This window comes from Amblyraja radiata, chromosome 10, assembly GCF_010909765.2.
Source record: "Amblyraja radiata isolate CabotCenter1 chromosome 10, sAmbRad1.1.pri, whole genome shotgun sequence".
Classification (NCBI taxonomy): Eukaryota; Metazoa; Chordata; class Chondrichthyes; order Rajiformes; family Rajidae; genus Amblyraja; species Amblyraja radiata.
Genome location: NC_045965.1, coordinates 16,206,218 through 16,217,932, shown reverse-complemented (window position 1 = coordinate 16,217,932; position 11,715 = coordinate 16,206,218). Strand labels below are relative to the sequence as shown.

Below are 11,715 nucleotides of genomic sequence, written 5' to 3'. Positions count from 1 at the left end.
GAAAAAAAAAACGAATGAAGGTTTGTAAAAAAAAAAATTTTGATAAAACTAGTGCAAATTGATCATAATGTTCTGTTTCTTGATCATGGTGCACCCTAGGGTTATCTTCCCAGGTGTACCACAAGGGGCACTGCCGGCGCAGTGCACTCAGACCTCTGTCGGTCAGTAAGATCATTAACACTGTCACATGTTTCCTGTTGTGGAATATTCTCGACTGACCTCTGTGCCTCAGACATGATGTGTGCGATATCCTTGGAAATCTAAGACCACTGCACTGGTAAGATGTCATACAGCTTCAATGATCCTTTATTTAATTAGTATACATAGTCGTCTCTTATCTGTCGATCTTTTTTGAGACTTTTTGTGTCTACTTGTGCCTGATTTAAGCTATTTTATGTTGGCGAGGTGCAGTGTCATGGCATGTGTTTAAAAGTAAAATGATGGAGCCAAATTCAGTTGTCATGACAGTCATTTCAATGACCCTCTCTGCCCCTTTTTAATTTCAGCCCCATGTAAACGTCAAAAATGAAGCGTGTTCAGTTGAGTGGTGCGCAAAAGAGAAAACGTGCAAAAGAGAATGAGCAAAAGAATCTGTCTGTTGTAGCCAAGACAGGAAAGCTGACAGATTTCTTCTTACAAACTGCAGAGAAAGATGATCCAGATCAAAACCAGTGTCAGACTTCAGAGACAGCAAGTGAATCAAATCTATCTCCTTCATCAGAAACAGGCAGTGTTGGTGCAAGGCCAGATTTTCATGATGACGTTGCACATGATGAAGTGCCACAACCTGGACACTTGTCTACGACAAGATGTGTAAATGCTTTTGAACTGTCCAAGGAGTTTAGAGAACTGACCAAGGATGAAATGAACAAAGCTAAGGACCCAGGGTTGTGGGATGAATTTTATGGTGATGATGTGACTTATTGGGTTGCTTGTGGACCCAGTGAATGTCAGCACCACAATGGGCCATTTGACAAATCGTGTCGCAATTTCATCAGTGGGAAGCCAAAGAGATAATGTTCACAGAAAATCTTTTTTGGAATAAAAGCCAATGGTGAACACTACAAGAGAGAATGGCTGTTGTACTCTCCTTCAAAAGGATCAGTTTACTGTTTTGTTTGTAAACTATTTGTGCCCAAAGGGTCAACGCATTTTGCTAGAAATGAAGGATTTAGTGACTGGCGAAACACTGCTGTAATTGACAACCATGAAAAAAGTACAACTCACCGAGATGCCATGTTGACATATTTAACTCGGAAACAAGGCTTAGGCTTGACACAGCCACTGGAAAAACAAATTGAAGAGGAGTACAATTACTGGGAGAATGTGCTTCGGCGTGTTGTAGCAGTCATTTGCACACTGGCTGAACGAGGATTGGCATTCCGAGGAAAAGTGGAAAAATTTGGGTCTCTCAATAATGGGAATTATTTGGGGCTACTCGAATTGATAAGTCAGTTTGACCCATTCTTGGCTGCTCACATATCACAGTATGGCAATGCTGGAAAAGGCAACCCTTCGTACCTGTCCAAAACGATATGTGAGGAACTTATTGAGTTAATGGCAAAGAAAGTGCACTCCTTCATCATTGACGAAATTAATGTTTCTGGATACTTCAGTCTGTCTGTGGACTCAACGCCTGATCTTTCGCATGTTGACCAACTGAGCATAGTGCTCAGATACTTGCAAGATGGACAGCCAGTTGAACGATTTATCACATTTTTGGAATTATAAAACCACACTGGTGAAGCTATGGCACAGCAGGTGTTGAAGTACTTATGTGATGATTGTAAATTGGATTTTGCTTAAATGCAGAGGGCAGTCATACGACAATGCTGCCAACATGTCTGGACGTTACAATGGCATGCAGCAAAAACTTTTGGATGCAAATCAGTTTGCCATTTATTCAGATTCAGATTCAGATTCAGATTCAACTTTAATTGTCATTGTCCGTGTACAGTACAGAGACAACGAAATGCATTTAGCATCTCCCTGGAAGAGCGACATAGCATATGATTTGAATAAATATTTACATTAGCATATATACAGACATAGTGTTTTTCCTGTGGGAGGAGTGTCCGGGGGGGGGGGGGGAGGGGGGGGGTGATTGGCAGTCACTGAGGTACGTTGTTGAGTAGAGTGACAGCCGCCGGGAAGAAGCTGTTCCTGGACCTGCTGGTCCGGCAACGGAGAGACCTGTAGCGCCTCCCGGATGGTAGGAGGGTAAACAGTCCATGGTTGGGTTGAGAGCAGTCCTTGGCGATGCTGAGCGCCCTCCGCAGACAACGCTTGCTTTGGACAGACTCAATGGAGGGGAGCGAGGAACCGGTGATGCGTTGGGCAATTTTCACCACCCTCTGCAATGCCTTCCGGTCGGAGACAGAGCAGTTGCCATACCATACTGTGATGCAGTTGGTAAGGATGCTCTCGATGGTGCAGCGGTAGAAGTTCACCAGAATCTGAGGAGACAGATGGACCTTCTTCAGTCTCCTCAGGAAGAAGAGACGCTGGTGAGCCTTCTTGATCAGAGTTGAGGTATTGTGGGTCCAAGAGAGGTCATCGGAGATGTTGACCCCCAGGAACCTGAAGCTGGAAACACGTTCCACCTCCATCCCGTTAATGTGGATGGGGGTGTGCGTGCCGCCCCTGGACTTCCTGAAGTCTACAATGAGCTCCTTGGTCTTCTTGGAGTTAAGGGCCAGGTTGTTGTCAGCGCACCATGCTGCCAAGTGCTGGACCTCCTCCCTGTAGGCCGACTCATCATTGTTGCTGATGAGGCCAATCACCGTTGTATCATCTGCATACTTGATGATGGTGTTAGTACCATGTACAGGTGTGCAGTCATAGGTGAAGAGGGAGTAGAGGAGGGGGCTCAGCACACAGCCCTGTGGAACGCCGGTGTTCAGGGTGAGGGTTGAAGAGGTGTGCTTGTCTAACCTAACAGACTGTGGTCTGTTGGTTAGAAAGTCCAGTATCCAGTTGCAGAGGGAGGGATCGATGCCCAGGTTACCGAGTTTGGTGATCAGTTTAGATGGTATAATGGTGTTGAATGCTGAGCTGTAATCGATGAACAGCATTCTTACGTAAGTGTCTCTGTTGTCGAGGTGGGAGAGGGCGGAGTGGGCGGAGTGAAGTGCCGTTGAGATGGCATCCTCCGTACTCCTGTTCTTGCGGTAGGCAAACTGATAGGGATCCAGTGTGAGGGGTAGGCAGCTTTTGAGGTGTGCCAGGACCAGCCTCTCGAAGCACTTGGTGATGATGGGGGTAAGTGCAACTGGGCGGAAGGTGTACACTGTGAGACAGATTCTCTTGTCTGACAGATGTTCCTAATGCCACCCAACAAGGTGCTAATTCCCAATTATCAGTAAGTGCACTGTACCCTGTGCAGCTCATTCACTAAATTTAGTTGGACGAAGTGCTGTGGATTGCTGTCAAGTTGCAGTAGATTTTTTTTCCACTGTATAACTGCTCTACACATTCTTTTCAGCCTCAATTGCTCGGTGGAGAATTCTCAAAGATTGCATTGGAAGTGAAAAAGTGTTGAAATCAGACACCAGATGGGAAGCACATGCTGTGGCAACTGCAGCAATTATCAACTCTTTCTTCAAGATTCTGGAAGCTTTGGAAGATTTATCAGATGACCAGTTGCAAAAAGGTGACACTAGAAGGGAGGCAAAGAATATTGCAAACAAGATGCAAGAACTGGAATTTGTGTTGAATTTTTGGAATGAAACTTTAGAAAAGTTTCATAGAACAAGTCAACTTCTTCAAAGTGAAAATGTGATCTTGCAAACATGTGCAGATTTGTATTCATCATTGGCAGACCAGTTGCACACATCAAGAGATGAGTTTGAGAGATTTGAATCACTTGCAAAGGACATGCTCCCTGATGTAGAATACAAAGCAACTCAAACGTGTAAGCGTATAAGAAAGAGAATGCCCAACGATGGAAATGCACCAGAGGTCATTCTCAGTGCCAGAGACAAATTCCGTATCTCCACTTTTTATGTAATTGTTGAAAAGTTAGAAACGGAAATGAGGAAGAGACGAAAGGTGTACACTGAAATAGCAGACAGATTCTCTTGTCTGACAGATGTTCCTAATGCCACCCAACAAGGTGCTAATTCCCAATTATCAGAAAGTGAAAGGTACTCAAAGACTTGTCAGACACTCATTGATGCTTATCCAGATGGCATGAACAACACTTTGTCTACAGAGCTTCAGCAGTTCCATTCATATGTTCTTCATAAGTTTAAAACAACCAAGAAAACACCTTTCACTCACATGGAACTTTACAACACAATTACAGAAGACAAACTAGAGAGTGCCTTTCCAAATGTTGAAATTGCCTTAAGAATATTTTTAACATTAATGGTCACCAACTGCACAACAGAGAGGTCTTTCTCACAACTGAAACGTGTAAAAAAACCCCAAATAGATCAGTTATGCTTCAAGAAAGACTCGACTCACTGTGTATATTAACAATTCAAGCAGACATTCTGAGAAGTATTAATTTCGAGGATGTTATCAGTGATTTTGCGAAAATGAAATGTAGAAAAATGCCTTTCAGGTCATGAATATTGGAACTTTGATACATTTAACTTGTGAAATATTAAAATAGATGTTGTATTGCATTTTTGTAGAACTTTATGTAGCCCAAGCTTGGCTTAGTTTGTACAGTATATTGTGTTATCATATGAATACATTTTTGTACTGCTGCAACCTGCATTGTATATCTGGTCAGACAGTTCAACAACTAAAATGGACTGGGTCAGTGTGGAAAGGAGGGGGGCACCAAGATTGGTCAGTGCTTAGGGCACCAGTGAGCCTTAATCCGCCCCTGCATGTAAGGCTATATATGTGACATTTAATATTGTTTCTTCAACCCAATGTATATAATCCTTGACTATTTAATTCCAGTAACACACGCTTATATGTTTTTCTTTTCTCTCTCAGGTGTTTATCCAGCTTTCCCTTAAATCCATCCATGCTATTCACTTCAACTACTTACTGTGAGTTTCACATACTAATCAGTCTTTGGTAAAGTGGATTATCGTGCATTTCCTGTTAAGATTAAATATGACTAATATTTATGGCCTCTAGTTTTGGTTTTATACGCAATTTAAAACAGCATTTTTACAGAAGTTGTCCTAGTAAAATAACTATAATTAGCATTCACCTGATGAGCCCACATGTGGTCTTGCAATAGAGGGAGTGCAACGAACCAGATTAATTGATCTGAATTGGTTTATCAGATGAGGAGAGATAAAACAGATTGGGTCTAAATTATCTCGAGTTTAGAAGAAGGAAAGGTGATTTCATTGAAAACCACCACATTCTTCTGGGGCTTGAGAGGTGGCCACAAGGGTAATGTTTCCTTTGGCTGGGGATTCTGGAACCAGTGATAGAGTGAAAGCTTTCACGTTTGACCAGCGGTCACAGTCTCAAATAATGGGTCAGCCATTGAGGAATGAGACGAGGAGAAATTCCTAATACTAGATACTGATGAATCTCTTGAACTCTGTTCCCAAGAGGACTTTTGAGGTTCAGTTGCCGTGTGTATTAATGGCAGAGAATGCTAATTTTTTTTTAGATTTTGAGGGAATCAAGGGATATGTTTCGCATTGTAACTTTGTCAGCACATAGGTGGCTGCTATTTTTATACATTGGGTATGCAAGCAAAGAATTGTGTCTTGTCGCATGTGACAATAAAGTATTCCATTCCATTGTGCTAATGAAGGCAAATGGCACTTAAGTAAAACGTCAGCTATGATGATATTGAGGGGCAGAGCATTGACAAAGAGGATGAATAGCTTGCATCTGTTTCTATTTCTTATGTGATGTTCTTTATCAATGTGTCAACCGAGGGAATGACCCCCCCCCCCCCCCCCCCCAGAAATGTTTTACAAGGAACTGGTAAAAGGGTATCGTACCGTGACATGCTTTCCCGTTGGGCATGAGTCTGTATCCAGTGGGACAGAGACATTGGTAGCTCCCCGCTCTGTTCTTGCAGTCATGCTGACAAGGTTCCTTGTTTTCACATTCATTAATATCTGCAGATAGAAAAAGACAATATTCAGAAAAATGAACAAAGTATTAATCATTACGAATAATTGGCATTAACAAAATAAAGGTGGTGTTAAATGACAGATTTTCTGTTCTAAGTTCTAACTTTCTCTATATTATATGTCTTACATTTAATGGGCTTTACTGTAGAGTATGAAATTAGAAAATCGTAATTTTGTCTATTTCAATGTTGCAGTATTGTTTAAAAATATAAAATGACTCAATGGTATGAAATAAATGAAAAAGGATTGTATTTACTTGTGAACATTTGCCCCTTTCTGAAATCAGAGAACTGGTATTACTTTTGCATTTTTGTTACTTTCCCTCTTCCTCCATGTTCTTTCTTTTCCTCTGCTTGAGCTGCTAAGCTGCCAGCAGTCCTCGACTGCCCTGTCCAAGGTCCTGCTCTTCATGTGTGAGAACAGACATTGCCAGCTAGATGTCTATTGTGTATTGCATGTTTAGTTTTAGTTTAGTTTAGAGATACTGCGTGGAAACAGGCCCTTCGGCCCACCGGGTCCGTGCCGTCCAGCGATCCCCGCACATTAACACCATCCTAAACACACTAGGTCACAGGGAGAACGTACAAACTCTGTACAGATAGCACCCGTAGCCGGGATCGAACCCGGGTCTTTGAGCCCGAGCCTCAAAGTAGGTCACCTTCCTATTAAGTTAAAGGATCTGTCCTTTGGGATCCATTCTTGAAATCCCACTGATGATGTCCAGGTGAGCACACGTACTTGAAGCTAATGGGTATGTAGATTTATTGGTAGCACATTATTGTGTTCAGGTAAGACCCCACTCTGTTCCTTCCCCCGTGTACATCTTTCTGATGGCAGATTGTCGAATCATCTTTAAGGTATGTGTGATGGTCACATTGCTGTTGTAAATTGGCCCAATTACTCAAAGGAGCAAATCCCACTGGGAACTTCCACTTTAAAAGCTCTGTAGCAGTGGGCAATCTCACCATTCGTGTTTTTTTTACTTGTGCGAGCAGTGACCAGGTCATTTTTGAACTGCTTGGAAGGCATAGCCCTGTCAATGCCCATGTCTAAGATGAGTTTTCAGCATAGGTCTCCTGAACAGCACCATTTTACCATGTGTTTAAGTGAATGAGAATTTATAATATTCATCTTTGTTTTGTGATCATTGATGAATGTATTTAAAGTAGATGCATTATTTTAACACTTCTGTTTTATAATACCAAATTTCATATTCCTCAAGCCAAATGGTTCAGAATGTTGAAATACATATAATTGTTACATTAATATTTTTAATTATAACGTTAAAATGAAAATATCATTAAATAAATGTCGTTAAAATGGAAATATCAGATGGCAGAACATAAACTAATTGCACATTTTTTCCATTTGGTCTGGATCTCATTGCACCTTAGGTCTGATGGGTTTTGTCAGGCTGTACTGATCGTACAAGTGAAACAGATATTCGTATCACGAGGAAAATACCGTGGCTTTATGAAATCAAAAGACAAAATGACTAAATTCTGACAGAAGGAAAATAACTATCGCAATGAGCATAACCATTGAAGCCACAATGCAAGCTATATCAGTGAACATAATCAGAAGCAATTTCCTGTACGCAATGGCACTTCAGTTGCACAGCCTTCAAGATATTTTTATTTATGTTTTTCCCCAGCTTATACTACATAAAACAAAACACAGTTTTCCATTTACAAAGGGTAATGTTTACCTATGCAATTGCCATGCTTTGCCTCATAGCCTTCAGGGCATGTTTTTCTAATGCTCCTGCCAGTCCTCGAGAAAGGCGCACGGTAAAGGCTTCCGGAGCCCACGCGGGGTCTATACTGTGAGGTCTGACTAAATTGTTGCTGGTTGTAGTAACCCACATTGGGGAACTGTGCATAGTTATAAATTCTCTCATAATTTGGTAATCTTTCTAATCCAGCACAAGATTTCCCATCACCCAACAAATGTTGTCCAGCTGGACACACGCACTTGAAGCTGCCAGGTGTGTTGATGCACTGGTGTGCACAAGGTCTAGGCACCCGTTCACATTCGTCAAAGTCTGCTCATATGACAGGGTCGCAGCATAAATATACCATGAAAGGGAAAGAAAAGAGAACACAAAAAAAGAGGATCAGTTTGGATAACACTGTACGCCTATCACACATGGAGAAATCTGATTTTACTGACATGACTCCAGGCAGGATTCTGAATATAGGTTCTCTGAACACAGTATGTCTGATTTGAGGGGGGGCATGTATAATAAGGGCATCTATTTGACAATCATATACAAATCTACCTTTACTAGAAGAAAATACTTCTGTTGCTACCTTCATGATGGAAATGTTAATGTGGATGTTGGTGAGAAATCAATAGATAGTGGTTATGAATATCATAATATTACTCATCTGCAAACATGAGTGAAGAACTCAAGATGGTATTGGCTAAATAACTACAGGGAGAATCTTGGCTGAATCATTTTATTTTTGAGTAATTATCTGCTCATTTAAGGTGGCATGTATCCTGAATAACTCTTTTTAAGAAGGAACTGCAGCTGCTTGAAAATCGAAGGTAGACAAAAAATGCTGGAGAAACTCAGCGGGTGAGGCAGCATCGATGGAGCGAAGCGAATAGGCGACGTTTTGGGTCGAGACCCTTCTGCAGACTGGAGTCTGAAGAAGAGTCTCGACCTGAATAACTCTGTAGTCACTTGCAGTACCATGCTGAGTGAAAGCTGATAAATTAGTACTAAATTAAGAGTAGTTTGGGGCAAAATGCAGTTGTGCTGTGAATTTTACTTTTTATTACACCTAATGGTCCAGGCCAAATATAATTTTGAAAAGATATGACAATACCTTTGAAAATTAATAAATAAGTATTGTGAAATCTGTGATAACAGTAAAAACAATACATGATTATTCAATTAAATTGATTTGAGTTACGTTATAATAGCTCTGCTTATACTTTGATAAGCATGAATAATCCCATTACTGATTAGTTCAGACTCATTCAATATCTTGGAATAGAAACATAGAAACATAAAAACATAGAAAATAGGTGCAGCAGGAGGCCATTCAGCCCTTCGAGCCAGCACCACCATTCATTGTGATCATGGCTTATCGTCCCCTATCAATAAAGAATAAAGTTCAAGCAGCTGCATTCAAAATTCAAGCAGCTGCAGTTCCTTCTTAAACAGAATTATTCAGGATACATGCCACCTTAAAGGAATAAAGAGGAATGTTTCAGCAAATGACTCAAATCACATGTTTGGTTGGCAGGTGTTGGAACTATAATAAATAGCAAATATAAATAATTGGTTATGTATTAATCTAATGTTATAATTATCTTAATCATTGTCCAAGGCAGAAACTGGGTGAAACCACGTTGAGTGGAAAAAAGACTGCTGTGATATGAATTCTTCCATTTTCTAACAATTTAGCTCATGTGCCACATATGCTTTCTTATGATTAGATTAACATATTTAAAAAAAATACATATGTATTTATATATGAATCTAATGTGTGTGTGTGACATGACATAGCTTGCAAACCCTGGCTATCTTACAGCGCCAGAGACTTGGGTTTAATCCTGACCTTGGTTGCTCTCAATGTGGAGTATGCATGGTCTCTCCCTGTGATCATGGGAGCTTAGATGCTCCAATTACCTCCCATAGCCCAAAGACATGTAAGGGGATAGGTTCTTCGGCCAATGTAAATTGCCCGGAGTATATCAGTGCGTGGCAGAATCTGGGGAAATTGATGGGATTGTAGCGAAAATTAAAAAAGGGATTTCAGTATTCTAGGATTATTGTACATGGGTGCTTGTTGGTTGGTGTGAATCTGTATTCCAAAGGGCCTGTTTCTATATTACATATTTCTAAGACTCTAAAGCAGCTTTTTAATTTCTAAATTGATCCAGTCATTTTACATTTTACATTCTATCTTGCATCTGCTGATTTACTGAGACAACACCCCAATCCTTCGCTCCATAGATGCTGCCGCATCCGCTGAGTTTCTCCAGCATTTTTGTGGACCCCAATTACCTAGTTGGTTCTTGTCTGTTTGTCCATTTGACTACATTTTTCTTTTCTTCTTTTATTTCCAAATTTAAATGTATTCTTCAGCTTTGCTTAATCTCGTCTAGGTGAGGTGGTTGAGAAAATTTACGTTACTATTTCTCTAACAATTGTAGAGGCAGACCATGGTAAGTTTGGACAATATTCCAAAAGAACGGTGATTGGATATTATTCGTGCAGGTAGGCAGCAGTTGCTGGAACACATATCGACATGGTGTACTTGTATTACAGATCTTGGATCTTAGTGAACAGAACATGCATTTGTGTATCGCCTTCAGCCACAAGAATTGTTAATAAGCAGCAAATTCCAAAGCAGTAAATGTAAATTTGAGTTGTGAATTCAAATGTCAACTTTGAAATGAAGTGAAATAAAGATGGAAAGAAACATCTGAATCGAGAGTGAAGGATAAAAGGAAGAACGATAAAGTAAAAACTGTCTTATAACTGCATACAATTGCATGCATACAACTGCATACAATTAAATCTGCAGAAATTGGAATTTACAATTGTTAAAAAAATCCACTGAGATGTTGTTAGTAGCAATCAAGACTTAACAAGCTGTTGAGAACAAAATGCAATAGAATGAACAAGTTTATTTCCAATGTTTAATGAATGTAAATCATTTAAGGACAAGAACCATTCCCTATATCCCAGTGCAGAACCTCACAGCATTGGAGATGTAGGCCACTAGAAGAGCAACTACTTGATTTTACTTCGGAGTCACGTGAGTGACTACGTGAAGAAGGGCCGTCCATCTGCGTGCGCGTCATTACGTCTGAACGCAACACGCACGACGGACTGGCAGGCACTGAGTCCTCCCAGGCCGTCGGGATGAGCAGGTAAGGGAAGTTGAATCACTTACCTGCGTTCTTTCGGGCTTGAAGTTTTTTTTTCAGAGCCCAGATGTCGAGGAGACGGCCCGTGGGGATGTCGGCTGCCGAAGACCGCAGCTTTCCAAATAGCGGGCGACGGTCTTGTTCCTGACATAAGCGCCGACAGCAGAATCGGCAGGAGACTTTGCGCTGGAGCAGGAGCTCCATGGTTGTCCTGCGGGACGTAATGCCACCCGCAAGTCTAAACGAACCCGTTGACTCAGATGAGTCCGGGGAAGAGGGATACCCTCCCTCAACGGAGAGCGTCTGAGGACGACTTCTCCCACATGGAGCAACTTATGGAGAAGTTGCTCCAACAATGATCTGCTCCAAAGGGGGGGAGCAGTGTCAGCACGGCCTACAGCAGTGCCGGTGCCGGGAGCCTCGCACATGGGGCAGCCCAATGTCTTCCCCATTGGAGGGGGAACTACATGTGGAAGAAACCACTCTGAATCAGAGTACACAGAAGAGGGAGGGAAACCTTCCCAGGGACAAGCAGAAGAAAGGAAGTAAGTTTTACTTATATTGCACTGTTTAAGTCAACACCAAAATGCTTTACATAAAAGGAATAATAAGCTTCCATACAAACAAACAGAAAATAAGTGCTTCTGCAATCATCCAGGTTCCACTGGGTGCTTCCCTGGATGGAATCTAGCTCTTGGCAGCCCGGGTATTATGGTGAACCCGCAGGCAGCAGCACCTGTTTTCAGGGCTGCACAAA

General features: G+C 41.4%; 1 protein-coding gene across 2 annotated transcripts in view; it reads right to left on the bottom strand.

The window, feature by feature from the left end:
- The window catches only part of hmcn1 (hemicentin 1), a 402,484-nt gene that overhangs the window by 4,304 nt on the left and 386,465 nt on the right, over positions 1-11,715 (bottom strand). The window contains exons 104-105 of one of the 2 annotated variants that reach the window (XM_033028175.1): positions 7,774-8,109; positions 5,931-6,050 (exon numbers count right to left, since the gene is read on the bottom strand). In XM_033028175.1, coding sequence (XP_032884066.1) covers positions 5,931-6,050; positions 7,774-8,109 — 456 coding nt within the window. The remainder of the gene's footprint in view (positions 1-5,930; positions 6,051-7,773; positions 8,110-11,715) is intronic. The other variant, XM_033028176.1, reaches the window with a different exon arrangement.